At 43.2% G+C, this 22,958-nt stretch overlaps 1 protein-coding gene and 1 long non-coding RNA gene across 8 annotated transcripts; one reads left to right on the top strand and one right to left on the bottom strand.

The window, feature by feature from the left end:
* Window positions 1-4,811: 4,811 nt before the first annotated feature.
* LOC145858634 (uncharacterized) lies at window positions 4,812-8,866 on the bottom strand. Its single transcript, XR_014379108.1, has 2 exons — window positions 8,754-8,866; window positions 4,812-6,010 (listed from the first exon to the last, which is right to left on the bottom strand). It is a non-coding gene; the product is annotated as an uncharacterized LOC145858634 (long non-coding RNA).
* On the top strand, window positions 8,349-22,763 carry LOC106561283 (uncharacterized). 7 transcript variants are annotated; one of them, XM_014125061.3, is made up of 12 exons: window positions 8,349-8,887; window positions 11,783-11,870; window positions 12,044-12,368; window positions 12,999-13,092; window positions 13,560-13,647; window positions 13,868-14,192; window positions 14,403-14,496; window positions 14,597-14,684; window positions 15,808-16,132; window positions 21,016-21,109; window positions 21,208-21,295; window positions 21,493-22,763. In XM_014125061.3, exons 3-12 carry the CDS (start codon window positions 12,089-12,091, stop codon window positions 22,099-22,101), a joined length of 2,085 nt encoding a protein of 694 aa, XP_013980536.1. In that variant the 5' UTR covers window positions 8,349-8,887; window positions 11,783-11,870; window positions 12,044-12,088; the 3' UTR covers window positions 22,102-22,763. The 7 variants fall into 7 exon arrangements, with proteins under 7 accessions (XP_013980536.1, XP_013980533.1, XP_082813428.1 ...); XM_014125058.3 differs by having other exon boundaries at window positions 12,017-12,368; XM_082957302.1 differs by having other exon boundaries at window positions 11,111-11,870; window positions 12,017-12,368.
* Window positions 22,764-22,958: the final 195 nt, after the last annotated feature.

The following is a 22,958-nucleotide window of genomic DNA, read 5'->3' as shown; positions in this document are numbered from 1 at the left end:
GAGAGGGAAAAAAATCTGTCTCCAGCAGGCGATGTTTCGTTTGTTTTGCATGGAGATCAATGAGAGAGTGGAATTTGGTCAACAAAAAAGTGTATGGCTTATTTGCTACGCAAGGTTTATTTAGATTGTTATGAGTGTACTGATATAGTGGTGCAGCTGTCTAAGGCACTGCATCTCAGTGCAAGAGGTGTCACTACAGTCCCTGGTTCGAATCCAGGCTGTATCACATCCTTGATTGGGAGTCCCATAGGGCGGCGCACAACTGCCCGTCATTGTAAATAAGAATTTGTTCTTAACTGACGTGCCTAGTTAAATAAAGGTTCAGTAAAATGGACATGTGACATCCTGGGGGGAAAAAAACACTGAGTTGTCTTGAGATGGTATGGATGTGCTACCTGTCCCAGACCTGCTGTTTTCAACTCTCTGGAGACAGCAGGAGCGGTAGAGATACTCTGAATGATCGGCTATGAAAAGCCAACTGACCTTTACTCCTGAGGTGCTGACCTGTTGCAGCCTCTACAACCACTGTGATTATTATTATTTGACCCTGCTGGTCATCTATGAACATTTGAACATCTTGGCCATGTTCTGTTATAATCTCCACCTGGCACAGCCAGAAGAGGACTGGCCACCCCGCATAGCCTGGTTCCTCTCTAGGTTTCTTCCTAGGTTCTGGCCTTTCTAGGGAGTTTTTCCTAGCCACCGTGCTTCTACACCTGCATTGCTTGCTGTTTGGGGTTTTAGGCTGGGTTTCTGTACAGCACTTTGAGATATCAGCTGATGTAAGAAGGGCTTTATAAATAAATTTGATTCATTGACGGCCTACCCCGGACCAATTGTGCACTGCTCTATGGGACTCCCAATCATGCCAGATTTGATGCAGCCTGGATTCAAACCAGGTACTGCAGTGACACCTCTTGCACCGAGATGCAGTGTCTTAGACCTCTGCGCCACTCGGGAGCCCCACTCAGAGTCTCTGAGTGGAAAAAAGTGGACGGTCACCGAGTGCACAGAGACTGTTTCGTGTTACCAGGTGCACGTGGTTCCTGACAGCGGAAATATAGACGTGTTAGTGTCCGGGGAGGGGTGCTTAAGTGTGGTTGCCCCGGTTTGCCTGGTGGGCAAGGTTATGGAGATGGCTGAGCCCTGGCCGGGACGCGGTGATGGGTGATGCCCAGTGAGAGGGGTGTTGACCGGGTAGGGAGAGTGGGTGTGGAGGCCCGGAGGTCTGTAATTCCAGGGAGTAAGCTATACACTCTCAGGCCCAGGGAGAGGGCAAGCAGGTGGCAGGGAGTGTAGACATAGTGGCCTGGAGTCAGAGGTCACCAGGTCAATGGGTGCCTGCCTGGAGATCAGGAAGGCCCAAGTGAATAGGTGTGTGAGTGACACTGTCCTTCAGCGGAACAGAGCAGGCAATTAATGTAAAATCGTGTGAGATGAAAATGGACAAACGAAAGGGTGTGCCATGTATAAGACTAGTCAGTGGATATTCTGAAAGTAGTTTGAGGTTTGTAGGTCACATGACAATGGAACTTCAAGGCAAAACTGCTCCAGCTCCTTCAAGTTGGATGGGTTCCGCTGGTGTACAGCAATCTTTAAGTCATACCACAGATTCTCAATTGGATTGAGGTCTGCGCTTTGACTAGGCCATTCCAAGACGTTTCCCCTTAAACCACTCGAGTGTTGCTTTAGCTGTATGCTTAGGGTCATTGTCCTGCTGGAAGGTGAACCTCCGTCCCAGTCTCAAATCTCTGGAAGATTGAAACAGGTTTCCTCTCAAGAATTTCCCTGTATTTAGCGCCATCCATCATTCCTTCAATTCTGACCAATTTCCCAGTCCCTGCCGATGAAAAACATCCCCACAGCATGATGCTGCCACCACCATGCTTCACTGTGGAGATGATGTTCTCGGGGTGATGAGGTGTTGGGTTTGCACCAGACATAGTATTCTCCTTGATGGACAAAAAGCTTAATTTTAGTCTCATCTGACCAGAGGACCTTCTTCCATATGTTTGGGGAGTCTCCCACGTGCCTTTTGGCGAACACCAAACGTGTTTGCTTATTTTTTTCTTTAAGCAATGGCTTTTTTTCTGGTCACTCTTCCATAAAGCCCAGCTCGGTGGAGTGTACGTCTTAACCTGTCTGGGCTAGGGGGCAGTATTTTCACAGCCGGATGAAAAACGTACCCAATTTAAACAGGTTACTACTCTGGCCCAGAAACTAGAATATGCATAGTATTAGTAGATTTGGATGGAAAACACTCTGAAGTTTCTAAAACTGTTTGAATGGTGTCTGTGAGTATAACAGAACTCATATGGCAGGCAAAACCTCAGAACAATCCAAGCATGAAGTGAAAAGTCTGAGAATTGTAGTTCTTCTTATGATTCTCTATCAAAGCTACAGTGTCTGTGGGGTGACATTGCACTTCCTAAGGCTTCCACTGGCTGTCTAAAGCCTTCAGAAAGTGGTTTGAGCATTCTCCTGTCACTGGGCAGATAATAGGAGCTCAGTTACTGAGTGGTCTGCCTGGCAACAAATGGATTGGATATGTGTGGTCACGCGAGCATGCCCCTCCTTCTTTTTCTTCTTGAATGAATATGCTATTGTCCGGTTGGAATATTATCGCAATTTTACGTAAAAAATACCATAAAGATTGATTTTAAACAGCGTTTGACATTCTTCTAAGTACGGTAATGGAACATTTTGACTTTTCGTCTCTCGTTCCACGCTCGCGCGTTATGCCTTTGGATAAGTGATCTGCTTTCTTCTGGAAAATGTGAAGTCCAAGATGGACAAAGGGGGCGTTGTTGGGGCTGTGTTTCTGGACCTAAGGAAGGCTTTCGATACTGTTAACCATGAGATTCTCATCACAAAATTGTCCAAGTTCAACTTTTCCCCCGATGCCTTGAGATGGATGAAATCATACCTTGAAGGCAGAACTCAGTGTGTCAGAGTGAGCAATGAGCTGTCGCCCACTCTTAGCTATGATGTGGGCGTGCCCCAAGGGTCAATACTGGGGCCCCTCCTGTTCAGCCTGTACATTAATGATCTGCCTTCCGTCTGCACTGGGTCTGAAGTTCAAATGTATGCAGATGATACAGTGATATATGTGCATGCAAAGAGCAAACAACAAGCTGCACAAGAACTCACTACTGTAATGGTCCAGGTTACAAAGTGGCTCAGTGACTCGTGTTTGCATCTCAATGTGAAAAAAACAGTTTGCATGTTCTTCACAAAGAGGGCAACAGATGCTATTGAGCCAGATGTCTATGTGTCAGGGGAGAAGCTCCAGGTGGTATCTGATTTTAAGTACCTTGGAATCATACTTGATTCCAACCTCTCTTTTAAAAAGCATGTGAAAAAGGTAATTCAAATAACTAAATTCAACCTAGCTAATTTCCGATTTATACGAAATTGTTTGACCACAGAGGTAGCAAAACTGTATTTCAAATCGATGATACTCCCCCACTTAACATACTGCTTCACTAGTTGGACCCAAGCTTGCTATACAACATTAAAACCTATTCAGTCTGTCTACAAACAGGCTCTCAAAGTGCTCGATAGGAAGCCCAATAGCCATCATCACTGTTACATCCTCAGAAAGCATGAGCTCCTGAGTTGGGAAAATCTTGTGCAATACACCGACGCATGTCTTGTATTCAAGATCCTAAATGGCCTAGCTCCCCCTCCACTCAGTATTTTTGTAAAACAGAAAACCCAAACATATGGCAGCAGATCCACAAGGTCTGCCATGAGAGGTGACTGTATAGTTCCCTTAAGGAAAAGCACCTTTAGTAAATCTGCTTTCTCTGTGAGAGCTTCCCATGTCTGGAATACACTGCCATCAGACACACATAACTGCACCACATATCACACTTTCACAAAATGCATGAAGACATGGCTAAAGGTCAATCAGACTTGTGAACATAATCTCTAGCTGTGTATTGCCGCTTTCCATGTTGTCTGTTGTCTGTAGCTTGTGAGGTGTGGAAACACTTTGTTGTTTTTATGGATTTTGTCTTGTTGCTTTTTGTTCTATGTTGCTCTGTCTGTATGCTACATCTTGCTTGTCCTATGTTGCTCTGTCTGTATGCTATGTCTTGCTTGTCCTATGTTACTCTGCGTGTGCTCACTGTTCAATGATTGTCTATATTGTAATTGTTTTTAATAACCTGCCCAGGGACTGCGGTTGAAAATTAGCCGGCTGGCTAAAACCGGCACTTTTACTGAAACGTTGATTAATGTGCACTGTCCCTGTAAAAATAAAAAAATAAAATAAACTCAATCTGTATGCATGAACAAAACGGAGGTATTTGTACATAAATATCGATTATTTCGAACAAAAACAACATTTCTTGTGGAAGTAGCAGTCCTGGGAGTGCATTCTGACGAAGATCAGCAAAGGTAAGAGAATATTTCTAATACTAATTCTGAGTTTAGGCTGCCCCAAACTTTGCGGGTGTCTGAATAGCTCACCGTGATGGCTGAGCTATGTACTCACAATATTGAAAAATGTGCTTTCTCCGTAAAGCTATTTTAAAATCTGACACAGCGGTTGCATCCAGGAGTAGTCCATCTATAATTCTTAAAATAATTGTTATATATTTTGTCAACGTTTATGATGAGTGTTTTTGTAAATTGATGTGCACATTCACCGGACGTTTTGGTGGGATTACATTTTCTGAACATCTCGCGCCAATGTAAAATGCTGTTTTTGGACATAAATATGAACTTTATCGAACAAAACAAACATGTATTGTGTAACATTGTCACGGTTGTCGTCGGATAAAGCGGACCAAGATGCAGCGGGGAAATGTGCACTCATCTTCTTTTTTATTTAGTTGGCAAAGAAGTTTGAACCAAAAATAAACACGTACACAAAAAAGAAACAAGCCAAATAACAGTCCTGTAAGGCTTGAAGCTATACACAGAAACAATCTCCCACAAAACACATACCTATATATAGGACTCTCAATCAAAGGCAACTACAAACACCTGTCTCCAATTGAGAGTCCAACACCCAATTACCTAACATAGAAATACTAAACTAGAGAGAACATAGAAATACAAAAAAAACATAGAACATAACCCAAAACCCGTAAATAATAAATCAAACACCCTTCTAAGCAAACCACCACCCCGAACCACATAAAACAAATACCCTCTGCCACATCCTGACCAAACTACAATACAAATAACCCCTATTACTGGTCAGGACGTGACAAACATAATGTCCTAGGAGTGTCATCTGATGAAGATCGTCAAAGGTTAGTGCTTCATTTAGCTGTGTTTTGGGTTTTATTGACACATGTCCTTGCTTGGAAAATGGCTGTGTGATTATTTTTGTCTATGTACTCTCCTAACATAATCTAATGTTTTGCTGTAAAGCCTTTTGAAATCAGACAATGTGGTTAGATTAACGAGAAGTTTGTCTTTAAAATGGTGTAAAATAGTTGTATGTTTGAGAAAGTTGAATTATGACATTTTGTTGTTTTTGAATTTGCCGCCCTGATATTTCACTGGCTGTGTCCCATAGAAGTTAAATCAAAAATCAAATCAAATTTATTTATATAGCCCTTCGTACATCAGCTGATATCTCAAAGTGCTGTAGCCTAAAACCCCAAACAGCAAGCAATGCATGTGAAAGAAGCACGGTGGCTAGGAAAAACTCCCTAGGAAAAAACTCCCTAGAAAGGCCAAAAACCTAGGAAGAAACCTAGAGAGGAACCAGGCTATGAGGGGTGGCCAGTCCTCTTCTGGCTGTGCTGGGTGGATATTATAACAGAACATGGTCAAGATGTTAAAATGTTCATAAATGACCAGCATGGTCAAATAATAATAATCATAGTAATTGTTGAGGGTGCAACAAGCACGTCCGGTGAACAGGTCAGGGTTCCATAGCCGCAGGCAGAACAGTTGAAACTGGAGCAGCAGCACGGCCAGGTGGACTGGGGACAGAAAGGAGTCATCATGCCAGGTAGTCCTGAGGCATGGTCCTAGGGCTCAGGTCCTCCGAGAGAAAGAGAGAAAGAGAGAATTAGAGAGAGCATATTTAAATTCACACAGGACACCGGATAAGACAAGAGAAATACTCCAGATGTAACAGACTGACCCTAGCCCCCCGACACATAAACTACTGCAGCATAAATACTGGTGGTCCTATGGACAGATATTCCAATCTCCGCTGTGGAGCTTTGCAGCTCCTTCAGGGATATCTTTGGTCTCTTTGTTGGCTCTGATTAATGCCCTCCTTGCCTGATCCATGAGTTTTGGTGGGCGGCCCTCTCTTGGCAGGTTTGTTGTGGTGCCATATTCTTTCCATTTTCTAATAATGGATTTAATGGTGCTCTGTGGCATGTTCAAAGTTTCGGATATTTTTTTATAACCCAACCCTGATCTATACTTCTCCACAACTTTGTCCCTGACCTGTTTGGAGCGCTCCTTGGTCTTCATGGTGCTGCTTGCTTGGTAGTGCCCCTTGTTTAGTGGTATTGCAGACTCTGGGGCCTTTCAGAACAGGTGCATATGCACTGAGATCATGTGACATAACATGTGACAATTAGATTGCACACGGGTGGACTTTATTTAACTAATTATTTGACTTCTGAAGGTAATTGGTTGCACCAGATATTATTTAGGGGCTTCATAGCAAAGGAGGTGAATACACACAGTTGAAGTCGGATGTTAACGTACACTTAGGTTGGAGTCATTAAAACTCGTTTTTCAACCACTCCACAAATTTCTTTCGTTTTGGCAAATCGGTTAGGACATCTACTTTGTGCATGACACAAGTATATTTCCAACAATTGTTTACAGACAGATTATTTCACTTATAATTCACTGTATCACAATTCCAGTGGGTCAGCAGTTTACATACACTAAGTTGACTGTGCCTTTAAACAGCTTGGAAAATTCCAGAAAATGTCATGGCTTTAGAAGCTTCTGATAGGCTAATTGACATTATTTGAGTCAATTGGAGGTCTACCTGTGGAAGTATTTCAAGGCCTACCTTCAAACTCAGTGCCTCTTGCTTGACATCATGGGAAAATCAAAAGAAATCAGCCAAGAAAATTGTAGACCTCCACAAATCTGGTTCATCCTTGGGAGTAATTTCCAAATGCCTGAAGGTACCACGTTCATCTTTCCAAACAATAGTACACAAGTATAAACACCATGGGACCACGCAGCCGTCATACCGCTGAGGAAGGAGATGCATTCTGTCTCCTAGAGATGAACATACTTTGGTGCAAAAAGTGCATATCAATCCCAGAACAACAGCAAAGGACCTTGTGAAGATGCTGGAGGAAACAGGTACAAAAGTATCTATATCCACAGTAAAACGAGTCCTATATCGACATAACCTGAAAGGCCGCTCAGCAAGGAAGAAGCCACTGCTCCGAAACCGCCATAAAAAAGCCAGACTACGGTTTGCAACTGCACATGGGGACAAAGATTTTACTTTTTGGAGAAATGTCCTCTGGTCTGATGAAACAAAAATAGAAGTGTTTGGCCATAATGACAATCGTTATGTATGGAGGAAAAAGGGGGAGTCTTGCAAGCTGAAGAACACCATCCCAACCGTGAAGCACAGGGGTGGCAGCATCATGTTGTGGGGGTGCTTTACTGCAGGAGGGACTGGTGCACTTCACAAAATAGATGGCATCATGAGGAATGACAATTATGTGGATATATTAAAGCAACATCTCAAGACATCAGTCAGGAAGTTAAAGCTTGGTCGCAAAAAGTTGTGGCAAAATGACTTAAGGACAACAAAGTCAAGGTATTGGAGTGGCCATCACAAAGCCCTGACCTCAATCCTATTGAAAATTTGTGGGCAGAACTGAAAAAGCCCGTGCGAGCAAGGAGGCCTACAAACCTGACTCAGTTACACCAGTTCTGTCAGGAGGAATGAGCCAAAATTCACCCAACTTATTGTGGGAAGCTTGTGGAAGGCTACCTGAAACTTTTGACCCAAGTTTAACAATTTAAAGCCAATGCTACCAAATACTAATTGAGGGATGGAACCTACACTGTTACACCTATGTCACTCGGTCATTGCTCATCCATATTTATATGTACATATTCTTATTCCATCCCTTTACTTAGATCTGTGTATTAGATAGTTGTTGTGTAATTGTTGGATTACTGGTTAGATATTGCGGCACTGTAATAACTAAAAGCACAAGCATTTCGCTACACTCGCACATCTGCTAACCATGTATGCGACCAATACGATTTGATTTGATTACTCCAGTTTTGTTTTGAGCCGACATCACTGTCGGCCAGAACGGGGCAGCCCGCTTCCAAAACGAATGCAATCATCTTCCACGCGTTGCAAAGTACGCCTGCCCGTGGCCAGATTAATAGAATCCCCCCACTAGCCAGCTTGTTAAATAGAAGAAAAACTGCATAACATCTCGTTAAATGTTGTACATTATTGTGCAACCTGTTCCATTTGGTACCAACTCGAAATATCCCTAACAGATGGACGAATATACTGCGAGATGAAATTGTTTTGATTGTTATTCTGTTAGTGGGTTGGGTTATCTGAGTTGCTGAGTAGCTGCTTGCTACCAAAACGTTAGCGGCCACTATCGCCTGCCTAGGCTACGAAAACGTTAGCTCCTAGCTAAACAACGAATCAAGCGCTGGCAAATCCAAAGTTCTTTGTTGAAACAAACTGCACCTTGAAGATAATTTTTTTTTATCAATCTCAACGAGATGGTGGCTGAAGGATAGCTACAACTACCTACCTACTCAGCTATTCTTAGTAAGCTCACTGGATGGAACGCTTGTGCACGCTTCCTTCCTGTAAGTGTTCACTTCTCCATTCTTTCGCTGGCCCAAATGGTGGACCCAATGCCCGTCACGGATAGCTCTTATAAAAGTGAGTAGCTAATGTTATTAGCTCATTTCCCTTGTCTCATTTAGTTAGCTGGCAGAAGGTAAATTGTAACGTGTGCAATTGCAGGTTGTTTTGCTAGTAAAGTCATTTATTACGTGGATAGTTTTTATCAGCTGTGCCTCCATCCGTTGTCGAGATCTCTAGCTTGTTATATACAAGATGATTACAATACAGTGTTTTGTTTACGGTATCTGAAAAGGACGTCAAGAGGTTAATAGAACTCTGTTCCTCCAATGAGGTTATTTTCACAGGAAAAATAAATGCTGCCAAGGTTCCCTGGAAGTATTTTTTTATTTAACCTTTATTTAACCAGGTAGGCCAGTTGAGAACAAGTTATCATTTACAACTGCAACTGGCCAAGATAAAGCAAAGCAGTGTGACACAAACAACAACAGAGTTACACATGGAATAAACAAATGTACAGTCAATGACACAATAGAAAAGTATTTATACAGTGTGTGCAAATGAGGTAAGGCAATAAATAGGCCATAGTAGCGAAATAATTACAATTTAGCAATTAAACACTGGAGTGATAGATGTGCAGAAGATGAATGTGCAAGTAAAGATACAGGGGTGCAAAGGAGCAAAACAATTATAATATGGGGATGAGGTAGTTGAGTTGGCTATTTACAGATGGCCTATGTACAAGTGCAATGATCTGTGAGCTGCTCTGACAGCTGATGCTTAAAGTTAGTGAGGGAGATATGCCTCTCCAGCCTCAGTGATTTTTGCAATTCGTTCCAGTCATTGGCAGCAGAGAACTGGAAGGAAAGGCAGCCAAAGGAGGACTTGGCTTTGGGGGTGACCAGTGAAATATACCTACTGGAGCGCGTGCTACGGGTGGGTGCTGAGATAAGGCGGAGCTTTACCTAGTGTTAATGTTGCGACAGTTCTTTTCTGGTAACAGAACAAAATAGTCAGTACATATTAACCTCTAATTCATCTGTACTTTAATTAATGCAAACACGTGTATGGTAAATATGTCGTCCGTATACGGTCTCTCTGTGACACCTCGCAGGGCAAAACAGAGAAGAGAACGTCACATTCTATTGTTCTCTCATTTATACCGAGAGATATTTCCCGCTCAATGCCGACCTGTCCGAGGGAGGAGGAGCGTGGTTTAAACTTGCTCCTCCTGTCGTCGGCGTGTAGGCTGATCCCAGCGTCGTGACGCACTTCCTGTTGCCGGTTCTAGTTCTTGTCTTCAACAGATGATTTACTCGTAGTTTATGTACTTAGCATAGCTTCCCCAGTATTATAAAGGTTATGCATATAAATAGCCAGTTCAACCCTAACACTAGCAAAGACTTATAGATGACCTGGATCCAGTGGGTTTGGCGACGAATATGAAGCGTGGGCCAGCCAACGAGAGCATACAGGTCGCAGTGGTGGGTAGTATATGGGGCTTTCGTGAAAAACGGATGGCACTGTTATAGACTGCATCCAATTTGCTGAGTAGAGTGTTGGAGGCTATTTTGTAAATGACATCGCTGAAGTCAAGGATCGGGAGGATGGTCAGTTTTACGAGGGTATGTTTGGCAGCGTGAGTGAAGGATGCTTTGTTGTGAAATAGGAAGCCGATTCTATATTTAATTTTGGATTGGAGATGCTTAATGTGAGTCTGAAAGGAGAGTTTACAGTCTAACCAGACACCTAGGTATTTGTAGTTGTCCACATATTCTAAGTCAGAACCGTCCAGAGTAGTGATGCTAGACGGGCGGGCATGTGCGGGCAGCGATCGGTTGAAGAGCATGCATTTAGTTTTACTTGCATTTAAGAGCAGTTGGAGACCATGGAAGGAGAGTTGTATGGCATTGAAGCTCATCTGGAGGTTAGTTAACACAGTGTACAAAGAAGGGTCAGAAGTATACAGAATGGTGTCGTCTGCGTAGATGTGGATCAGAGAATCACCAGCAGCAAGAGCAACATTGATATATACAGAGAAAAGAGTCGGCCCAAGAATTGAACCCTGTGGCACTCCCATAGACTGCCAGAGGTCCGGACAACAGGCTCTCCAATTTGATACACTGAACTCTGTCTGAGAAGTGGTTGGTGAACTAGGCGAGGCAATAATTTGAGAAACCAAGTCTGTTGAGTCTGCCGATAAGAATGCATTGATTGACAGAGTCCAAAGACTTGGCCAGGTTGATGAATACGGCTGCACAGTATTGTCTTTTATTGATGGCGGTTATTATTATCGTTTAGGACCTTGAGCGTGGCTGAGGTGCACCCATGACCAGCTCGGAAACCAGATTGCATAGCGGAGAAGGTACGGTGGGATTCGAAATGGTCGCTAATCTGTTTGTTAACTTGGCTTTTGAAGACCTTAGAAAGGCAGGGCAGGATAGATATAGGTCTGTAGCAGTTTGGGTCTAGAGTGTCTCGCCCTTTGAAGAGGGGGATGACCACGGCAGCTTTCCAATCTTTGTCGATATCAGACGATACGAAAGAGAGGTTGAACAGACTAGTAATAGGGGTTGCAACAATTGTGGCGGATAATTTTAGAAAGATAGGGTCCAGATTGTCTAGCCCAGCTGATTTGTAGGGGTCCAGATTTTGCAGCTCTTTCAGAACATCAGCTATCTGGATTTGGGTGAAGGAGAAATGGTGGAGGCTTGGGTAAGTTGCTGTGGGGGGTGCAGAGCTGCTGACCGGGGTAGGGGTAGCCAGGTGGAAAGCATGGCCAGCTGTAGAAAAATGCTTATTGAAATTCTCAATTATAGTGGATTTATCGGTGGTGACAGTGTTTCCTAGCCTCGGTGCAGTGGGCAGCTGGGAGGAGGTGCTCTTATTCTCCAAGTATGTCAGGGTTGATGTATGAAATTTTATACACCAGTATACCGCAACCAGGTTTATATCTATCTTTTAACGGTGCAGTGCAATTCTAAGGGGATTGGGTCTTGATGGAAAGCTGACAGTTGACCAGATTGCCAAAAAGTTGGAAAATCTGAAGACCAGATACAAGGTAAAGTGGGCTTGTGTTCCTCGAAGACTGAGATTTGGGACTTCTAAAATAAGTGTTTTCTGATATTGTCAATATTCACTGATCATGAAGTCAAAACAAAAAAGCCTCATCCCAGCCATAGTCCCACTTTTGTATTTGTCTTTTAGGACTTAAAATACATTTTTCTTGGCAAGGACACTGTTGCTACCAGCATAGCCTCCTGGCCCTGGTTCCAATTTATGGGCGAGGCCATGGAAGGACGCCTCTTCAACAGCGCCCAAGTTTTGGCAGTGGCATCTTTGGCTGGTGAGGCTCCAGGTTCTTCCTCACCATTAACCAACGAGAGAGGACAGGGGGGTGACGGTGCTGACATTTTGGAGTTCTTGATCAAAACTGAGATGGAGGACAGTGTGGGGACAGAGAACTTGGAGGACAATGCAACAGTTAACACTGATGCAACTCAGACTGAGGGCCCTACTACTATGGGCTGGCGAAGAATTTCAGAATGCTCGTATAAAAGTAAGTGAGTTGGGGATCCTCTGATTCTGTTGACCATTCAAATGATTTCTTCAACCTTAATTTGACCAGGAGGTCTGTTTAGTCCAGGGCTCTCCAACATTGTTCCTGGAGAGCTACCATCCTGTAGGTTTTCAGCCCAACCCCAGTTGTAACTAACCTGATTCAGTTCAACTAATTATTAGAATCAGGTGCTGTAGATTAGGATGGATTGGAGCAAAAACCTACAGCACAGTAGCTCTCCAGGAAAGGGTTGGAGAACCCTGGTCTAGACTCTGGTCTTTAAGGTTCCCTAGTGGCGCAGCGGTCTACGGCACTGCATCTCAGTGCTTGAGGCTACACACACCCTGGTTCAAATCTAGGCTGTATCACAACCGGCCGTGATTGGGAGTCCCATAGGGCGGCACACAATTGGCCCACAATCGGCCGGTGTGGGCCTTCATTGTAAATAAGAATTTGTTCTTAACTGACTTGCCTAGTTAAATAAAGGTTAAATTCAAAAATAATCATTGAATTGTAGTTATTGGTTGTTAGCAAGCTTGCTGCAAAAAATGGTGTTATTTGATACATGGTAATATATGCTCAATCTGATGTACCTGATTCATATTACTGACATTGGTTCCTGCTTATCAGTGACGGAGCAGGAGACGGAGAGAATGATAAAGCTGCGTGCCGTGAATGAGGCTCTCTTCACAGGCAGAAAACATACTGCCAAGCCTGCCTGGAGGTGAGTATGTTTGGGAAGGACATATACAGACCATATTTTGGCCCAGCACATCCTGTGATTATCTGTCCCAAATCCACCTCCAGCTCCTTTGCACTTATGTATGTCTAAAAGGACTGGATAGGTGTTAACAATATGGTGATAAGTCTTTCTAGCTCAACTTGGAGCTATTACATATTGCTTATACCTATTTGATCATTTCAGATTTCGTTAACTGCCCTAAATGAGAATTTGTTTGCAAATTGTTGTCTTCGGCATTTTTGTTTCTCTCACAGGAGGCTGCTGAGAGGAGGACGGCTCATAATAAGGGCTGGAATGGAGTAAATGGAATGGTATCAAACACATGGAAACCATGTATTTGATGAGTTCAATTACCATTCCATTGATTTCGTTCCAGCCATTATTTTGAGCCCGTCCTCCCCAATTAAGGTGCCACCAACCTCCTGTGTTGTCTCCATGTTTTCTTGCAGAGCTATTTTGAATGAGTTGGGCCTTCAGGGAAAGCTGACTACTGACCAGCTTGCCAAAAAGTGGGATAACCTCAAGAGGCGATATAAGGTAATGTGACGGCAGTACTCAACTAGCGTATTTGTGTGTGTCATTTTCATTCTTGAATTTTTTTGTGTAATGTATTAGAAACATTCCCCAAGTTTCTTGAAGTTATTCTTGATCCACAATGTATCGCTCTCTCATCACCTCCTGCACACATCTCTTCTCAATTCTACTCCACACTGCTTTGTCCACTGAACCCAGACACTGTGTTCCTCTTTTGGTGCAGGAGTTGAAATGTCCAGCCCGCAGCATGGAGAGCAACCCAAATTCCTGGCCCTGGTTCTACCGCATGAATGATGCCATGGAGGGACGATTCGCCGGCTGCGCCCCCATCCTGACGCCAGTAGTAGAGGAGGGTGATGAGGAGTTTGAGCCCTCTCCACTACCAAGGAAGCGGGCTCGTCGGACGCCAGGGAGGGGGGGGATGTCTGAGTTCTTGACAGAGTCTGAGATGGATGAGCTGGTGGAAACGGAGGAGAGGAATGGAGCAGCCGTCTTCCAAGGGGCCACCATAGGGGAGTATCACACAGCCACAGAATTGTCATATAAGCGTAAGTGATGATGTTTTGCCTTTCAAAGGGACTATTTGCTCAAAATACAAATCAATATGATTTTCCACTTTCTTGGAATGGTATTGGTTGACCCAGACAGTTTTTAAAGTGCATGTTTGAGTTATTGGCAATAAGCTAACTAGCAACAAGTTACTTTGATAACAATTCTTTGTGAAGAATAACGCTAGTTGTTATATTTGCTTGATTTAGTGACTGAGGAGGACACCAAGAGATTGATAGAGCTGCGGGCTTCCAATGAGGCTCTTTTCACAGGGAAGAGAAATACTGCCAAGCCTGCCTGGAGGTGAGTTAGCTTGTGTTGGAAGAAACTTTGGCTAAATAAAAATGTGATATTTCCAGTCAATGTACTCAGTTTATTTTATACTTCCATTATTTCTCTGTAGGGCTATAGTAAAAGAGATGGGCCTCGCAGGAAAGTTGTCTGCTGACCAGGTTGCCAAAAAGTGGGACAACCTGAAGACAAAATTCAAGGTATTGTAACTAGTGTGTGTCCATGATTTTTCTCACCCTGTTTATCAGGGGCTGTGTGTGTACTTGCACATGTACACTGAGTGTACAAAACATTAGTAACACTTTTCCTAATATTGAGTTTCACCCCCTTTTGGCCATAGAATGGCCCCAATTCATCAGGGCATGGACTCTACAAGGTGTCAAAAGTGTTCCACAGGGATGCTGGCCCATGTTGAATCCAATGCTTCCCACAGTTGTGTCAAGTTGTCTGGATGTCCTTTTGGTGGTAGACCATTCTTTTTATATCTTTTTCTTTTTTTAAATTATATATATTTCTTTACTCTCTTTTTCTCCCCAATTTTGTGGTATCCAATTGGTAGTTAGTCTTGTCTCATCGCTGCAACTCCCCTTACGGACTCTGGAGAGGCGAAGGTCAAGAGCCATGCGTCCTTCGAAACACAACCAAACCAAGCCGCACTGCTTCTTGACACAATGCCAACTTAACCCGGAAGCTAGCCGCACCAATGTGTCGGGGGAAACACCTTACACCTGGTGACTGTGTCAGCGTTCACTGCGCCCAACCCGCCACAGGAGTCGCTAGTGCGCGATGGGACAAGGACATCCCTGCCGGCCAAACCCTCCCCTAACCCGGACAATGCTGGGCCAATTGTGCTCCGCCCCATGGGCCTCCCGGTCGCGGCCGGCTGCGACAGGTGGTGGACCATTCTCAATACATACGGGAAACTGTTGAGCGTGAAAAACCCAGTGGCGTTGCAGATCTTGACACACTCAAACCGGTGTGCCTGACACTTACTACCATACCCCGTTCAAAGGCACTTTTGTCTTGCGCATTCACCCTTTGAATGGCACACGTACATAATCCGTCTCAAAGTTTTAAAATAATAATTTAACCTGTCTCTTCCCCTTCATCTACACCGTTTTGAAGTGGATTTAACAGGGGACATCAATAAGGTATCATAGCTTTCTCCTGGATTCACCTTGTCAGTCTCATGGAAAGAGGTGTCCTTAATGTTTTGTACAGTCAGTGTATATGTACATGGATGCTCATATGTGGGACCAGAAGATGGATAGGTCACACTAAGTGATATCTCCTAATAAGTTTATATCTTCTCTTATTCCTTAGGACTTGAAGTATCCGCCGCGTGGCATGGAGAACCAGAGCACCCCTGCCTCCTGGCCTTGGTTCCAACTCATGAATGATGCCTTCGAGGGCCGACTGGCCGCGAGAGCCCCCAAAATAACTCCCATATGGATGAGCGAGGAAGACTACTTGTTTGTATCCTCGCCGGTGCCTACAGAGAGAGACCCGTGTCCCATGCCAGAAAGGAGTGAGATTTCTGAGCTGGAAGAGGGAATGAGACCAGAGGGGACAGAGGTGGATGGAACGGTTACGTTCTTAGACACCAGTGGAGAGGAGTGCCCCACACCTGTGGAATTCTCCTATAAAAGTCAGTGTCATTCCTTCATTCTTCATGTCTCCGAAAGTACTTTTCAAGGAGGATAAAATTATACTTTTAGAAATCAAATTTCATGAGTTAAAAATTGATTAATGTTCTCAGGTGTATATGAACTAGGGCTGTCCCCGACTAAAATAAATCTTGGTCGAACGAGAGTAGTTTTTTCTTTTGAGCAATCGATTGGTCGAAATTTAAAAACGTGTACTTTTTCAAATATTGACACACCCTATGTGTTTTAATAAAATCAACTATATGTACTGAGCTTGTCTGCTTTAAGCATGCTGTTTGAGTAAATAATAATGACACAAATGACTCGAGGGAGCCAGAGATCAAGATAGCCTAACCAAGAAGGGGGGGAAAATAGCTGCTGCTGGCCTTCAAAGATTCTGCCCTGCCGTTACACTCCTGAAGTTGCCGGTAATAGGCTACACCAGGGGTCGGCAACCTTTTTCCATTTGGAGTGCCAATTTATCTTACCATTTCTATCGATCTGCGTGCCAGTTATGATTTTCATATGCACAATTGTGTGGAACAGTTTCATTTAATTTATAGTCTTTTGTATCTCAAAATCATTGTAATGTGGTTAATCTAAATTCTATCTAGCAAACAAATAAAAACATGGTAGCCTGCAGGTATAAAATATCCTGATAAATATACTATAAATCACATTGGCTGTCTGCAACGAACTTGAAACAAGTATCAACTGTGTCCGGCCCAAAGCCCATGCTAGCAAATTTTCTAAATTGTATAAAAAAATACTGGGCCCTCCGTTTCCCACACCAGTGAGCTTAGGACAGACACAGCTGTAGGCTATTTGTGCAAGGGATAATAAGTAATCAAGTATTTTGAAGTTTACACTGGATCAGAGCAGTACATTTTTCCCTTTCAGGCCGAGTGGTTATCAAAAGGGAGAGAGCTGGAAATATTTGTCAAATACATTGAGGAACTATTGTCATTCTCAATGGAATCTAAAAAGAGACTTTTGTTTACTTGCTATTTGAGTTGAAGACATTTTTAATTTGAGAAGCTCCACATCTCAATAGTGGTAGTGAGTTTAGATAATCAGAAATGCTATCCAACATCCCCAAATAGGCACATTTATAGGCCTACATTTGCGCACAAGTCAGGTAGCCTAGGCTTACTTCTATATGCGTAATCAGGTGCACGTCCTTACTCAACATTGACAGGAGCACTCCAAACAAAAGACAATGGATTTTGTTTTTGACAACTTGTAAATGTTAAGAAATAAACCAAAAACTTTTTCTCACAAGTGTAGCATAGGTTGTGAGCTCTGCAAATAACGTTTCCACTCCGACAATGAGAGCGCTTCACGACTGTAATAATAATATTGAATGCATTTACAGAAATTACCGTAACCAAACAAATATTGTAGATTAGAAATTGTGAATTGAAGTAAATGTAGGTTACTACTGGTGATTATATGTAATGGGGAATTGATAGACACTAACAATCAAAAGGGCAAACAATTCACACAAGGAAGTTATGAAACAATAAATGCGCACGAAATGGCGGGAGAGACGTGCTTTGTGCATCTTAGCCACACTCCCCTTTTCCTTGGATAGTGGCATCCCCGCGGCTTCCTCAATGGATTTAGCCCACTGAGACCAGTGCGAATCAGACATGTCAAGTGTGCCATGAAAAAATCTATATATTTGCTGACTGCTCAACTAAAAAAAAATCTTGGCCGACGAAGAGCCTATCGACCAAACAATCGACCAGTTGACTAAATGCCGTCAGCCTTAATATGAACCATATACAGTGCCTTCAGAAAGTATTACTCCTTGACTTATTCCACATTTTGTAGTTACATTCTGAATTCAATATTGATTCATATTTTTTTATCACCCACCTACTTACTACACACAATACCCTATAATCAAGAGTGAAAATATGTTTAGAAACTTTTGCAAATGTATTCAAAATAAAATGCAGATCTAATTTACATAAGAATTCACACCCCTGAATACTTTGTAGAAGCACCTTTGGCTGAGATTACAGCATGAATTGTCTTGTACAGTGCATTCAGAAAGTATTCAGACCCCTTGACTTTTTCCACATTTTGTTACATTTTAGAATAAGGCTGTAATGTATTACATTTAAATGTTTTCCTCATCAATCTACACAAAATACCAAATAATATAAACCAGTTTAGACATTTTTTTACAAAAAAACACACCATATTTACATAAGTATTCAGACCTTTTGCTATTAGACTCAAAATTGTGCTCAGGCTTCCATTGATCATCCTTGAGAAGTTTCAACAACTTGATTGGAGTCCACCTGTGGTAAATTCAATTGATTGGACATGATTTGGAAAGGCACACACTTGTCTATATAAGGTCCCACAGTTGACAGTGCATTTCAGCAAAAACCAAGCCAGGAGGTCAAAGGAATTGGCCGTAGAGCTCCGAGACAGGATTGTGCCGAGGCACAGATCTGGGGAAGGGTACCAAAAGAATGTCTGCAGCTGTGAAGGTCCCGAAGAACACAGTGGCCTCCATCATTCTTAAATGGAAGAATTTTGGAACCACCAAGACACTTCCTAGAGCTGGCCGCCTGGCCAAACTGAGCAATTGGGGGAGAAGGGCCTTGGTCAGGGAGGTGACCAAGAACCCGATGGTCACTCTGACAGAGCTCCAGAGTTCCTCTGTGGAGATGGGAGAACCTTCCAGAAGGACAACCATCTCTGCAGCGCTCAACCAATCAGGCTTTTATGGTAAAGTGGCCAGACAGAATCCAGTCCTTGGTAAAAGGCACATGACAGCCCACTTGGAGTTCGCCAAAAGGCACCTGAAGACTCTCAGACCATGAGAAACAAGATTCTCTGTTCTGATGAAACCAATATTGAACTCTTTGGCCTGAATGCCAAGTGTCACGTCTGAAGGAAACCTGGCACCACCCCTATGGTGAAGCATGGTGGTGGCAGCATCATGCTGTGGGGATGTTTTTCAGCGGCAGGGACTGGGATACTATTCAGGATCGAGGGAAAGATGAACAGAGCAAAGTACAGAGAGATCCTTGATGAAACTCTGCTCCAAGGCACTCAGGACCTCAGACTGGGGCGAACGTACACCTTCCAACAGGACAACAACCCTAAGCACACAGCCAAGACAACACAGGAGTGGCTTCAGGACAAGTCTCTGAATGTCCTTGAGTGGCTCAGCCAGAGCCCGGACTTGAACCCGATCTCTGGAGAGACCTGAAAATAGCTGTGCTCCGACGCTCCCCATCCAACCTGACAAAGCTTGAGAGGATCTGCAGAGAAGAATGGGAGAAATTCCCCAAATACAGGTGTGCCAAGCTTGTAGTGTCATACCCAAGAAAACTCGAGCCTGTAATTGCTGCCAAAGGTGCTTCAACAAAGTACTGAGTAAAAGGTCTGATATTTCAATTTTTTTATATTTAATACGTTTGCAAACATTTCTAAAAACCTGTTTTTGCTTTTTCATTATGGGGTATTGTGTGTAGATTGATGAGGGGAAAACAATTTAATCAATTTTAGAGTAAGGCTGTAACCTAACAAAATGTGGAAAAAGTCAAGGGGTCTGTATACTCTTCCGAATGCACTGTTTGCTTGTATTTGGTATTTTATTAGGATCCCCATTAGCTGTTGCAAAAGCAGCAGCTACTCTTCCTGGGGTCCACACAAAACATGAAACCCAATGACAGAACATCAATAGACAAGAACAGCTCAAAGACAGAACTACATAAAAAAAATGTTTTTACACGTAGCCTACATATCAATGCATACACACAACTATCTAGGTCAAATATCTGCATTTGAGGATTTTCTCAAGCAATAAGTTGGGTGGGGAGTGTGGGAGAACAGCAATCTTTAAGTCTTTCCAAAGATTTTCAATTTGATTCAAGTCTGAACTTTGGCTGGGCCACTCAAGCGCTTTCACATTTCTGTTCTGAAGCCATTCCAGGGTTGCTGCCACCATGCTTCATGATTTGGATGGTGTTCAGACCATGCTGTGCCTGGTTTTCTCTAGACATAGTCCTTTGCATTCAGGCCAAATGGTTACAATTGTCTCATCAGATCATATAATCTTTTGCCTTATGCGCCGATTCTTTTACATTCCTTTTTGCAAACGTCAGGTTGCCATGTGGCTTTTTCTCAGGAGTGGCTTCCTTCTGGCCACTCTGCCATAAAGTCCAGATTGGTGAAGTGTTATAGATATTGTTGTCCTTCTGGCCAGTTCTCCCATCTCAGCCAAGTAGTTCTGTCAGAGTGGTCATTAGGTTCTTGGTCATCTCCCTGACCAAGGTCTTTCTTGCCTGGTTGCTCAGTTTGGTCAGATGGCCAGCTCTAGGCAGAGTAGATCCAAATTTGTTCAATTTCCCAATGATGGAGACCACTGTGCTGTTGGAATCTTTCAACACTCTAGAAATAGTTTTACACCCTTCCCCAGATATATGCCTCATCACCACTCTATTTCGGAGCTCTACAGCCAGTTCCTGGGACTTCATGGTATATTTTCTGCTCTGACATGCACTGTCAACTATGGGACCTTACATAGACAGGTGTTTTCTTTCTAATTCATCTCCAAACAATTCAATTGGCCACAGGTGGACTCCAATGAAGTTGTAGCGACGTCTCAAAGATGATAAAAGGAAATTGGATGCACCTGAGCTCAATCTGGAGTAAAGGGGTGTGAATACTTATGTAAATGAGATTTCTGTATTTCATGATGTGTGAGGGGGGGGGAAAAATATTTTGAATTCAGGCTGTAACAACAAAATGTGGAATACGTCAAGGGGTATGACTACTTTATGAAGGCACTGTAGGCAACAATCAAGAAAAACATTTTGGCAAACAAATAGTAACTTTATTTTTGTTTTGATGACAGTGACAGAGCAGGATACGAGGAGGCTGATTAAGTTGCGTGCGGCCAATGAAGTTCTCTTCACTGGGAGGCGAAATGCTGCCAAGGCTGCGTGGAAGTGAGTAGGATTTAGTATGAAAATAAATGTCAATGACCAAGCACTAAAGTCAGATATGCATAATCAACACTGATCACAATGGTTATTTTTGTGTGCAGGGCCATTTTAAAAGAGTTGGGTCTCCTGGGAAAGGTGTCAACTTACCAGGTGGCCAAGAAGTGGGACAACTTAAAAAGAAGATATAAGGTAAACTGTCAAGTGTTTCCGGCAAATTTCTGCAACATGAAATAATCAAACTGTAAATAGATCAAAATCAGAATGTTTATATTGAAGGACCAATCCTTAATGTCCATGCATTTCTCAAACACTTTCACCCAGCTGAAGTCTGCTCTGTTTGTATTCTACACTGTGGTCACACTTGTCCCCTGTTGTTCCCTGAACAGGACCTGAAGTACCCTCCTGTGGGCATGGAGAGCATAGCAGACAACGCTGCTTCCTGGCCATGGTTCTACCTCATGAATGAGGCCATGGAGGGCCGCCTCGCCGCCAGCGGACCTGTCTTGACCCCTATAACGGAGGGTGATGACCCCGAGCCTTCCCCTTCACAGTCCTCTCGAAATAGAGGATGCCCATTGTTGGAAAAGGATGACATCACACTGGAGTACGAACAAGAGATTTATGTGGACCCCACCATAGAGGAGTGCCACCGGGCCACAGCGGAGTGTGAGAGTGCACTGAGAGAGGAGAGGTTGGGTAGGGGGCCAGCAGGGGGCACTGCTGCTCAGAAGTCAGTGACACTGGAGAGAGAGTGGGAGATGGTGGAGAGGGAGAGGGCAGCGATAGAGGGGGATAGAGCGGCGGTAGACAGAGAGCGGCAGTGGCTGGAGAGCGAGAGAGCCAACTTGGCAAGAGACAGGATGCTGTTGGAACAGGACATGGCGGCACTGGGTAGAGAGAGAGAGGCCTTTGAGAGCCAGAGGGCAGCAGTGGTGATGAACAGTGCTACAGGCGTGCACACTGGACACGTCAACCACTGTGGGATGGGGATGTAGACTTATGGTATTAACTACCTTGGAAGCCAAGGACTGATCAAGAGCCTTCAAGTAATTTAAAGAAGACTTTTCAGCATGTTTTCACCTTATTGGCTCGAGATTAATAAATATTTTACACTCATAAGAGAACGCGCTTTCTTTGATTTGTGATTGATACATTCAAAACATCTAAACGAAATAGTTTATTAAACTAACCAGTGACAGAGTCTTCAATCTGTAACATTGTGAACTTGTTTTGAATGTCATTTGAGAATTTCTGTTTCTTTTGACAGAACAGGCTAATGATGTCATGTAACCCTTAGTGTTTGTGGTGTGACTCATTATCTCAATGACCTCATCCTGTCTTTTCAGTCTCAGTTGCAACTATATTATAATATAAGACAAAATTAGCACCATAAGTGAGAGAACTGAATTTGTTATAGAAGTGTTAACTTTTTATGTACTGACTACTTTTCTCAAATGTGACAGCTGTTTCCATTTTCAAACCATGAATATGCTATAAATTACTGCCAAAAAAGTATGGAAGTGAAATTTTGTTTGAGAAATCAAATCACAGTATGACCAAAGCTCAAGTGAGAAATGTGACGGAATATATTTTTTGAGGAAGTAGTACCCACTCAACAATTGTGTATAGCCTACAATAAAAAAGACCATACTCTGCTCATGATTTTCTTGTTATTGGATCTGTACAAATGTAGAGGACTAGGGGCTAAAATCAATGGATGGTTAGGTTTGAACGCAACAGCTATTTTATTTAACCTTTATTTAACTCAACATAGTAATGCATGGAATGAAATATGTTTGTATTGAAATGCCCTTTGTAGCCAGCTGAAGAAGCTTTGCTAGGAGAATCTCCA

The sequence above is a fragment of the Salmo salar genome, chromosome 10, assembly GCF_965601325.2.
Source record: "Salmo salar chromosome 10, fSalSal1, whole genome shotgun sequence".
In the NCBI taxonomy this organism is placed as follows: Eukaryota; Metazoa; Chordata; class Actinopteri; order Salmoniformes; family Salmonidae; genus Salmo; species Salmo salar.
The sequence above is the reverse complement of the archived record's forward strand: the minus strand, read 5'-3'. Positions and strand labels throughout refer to the sequence as shown.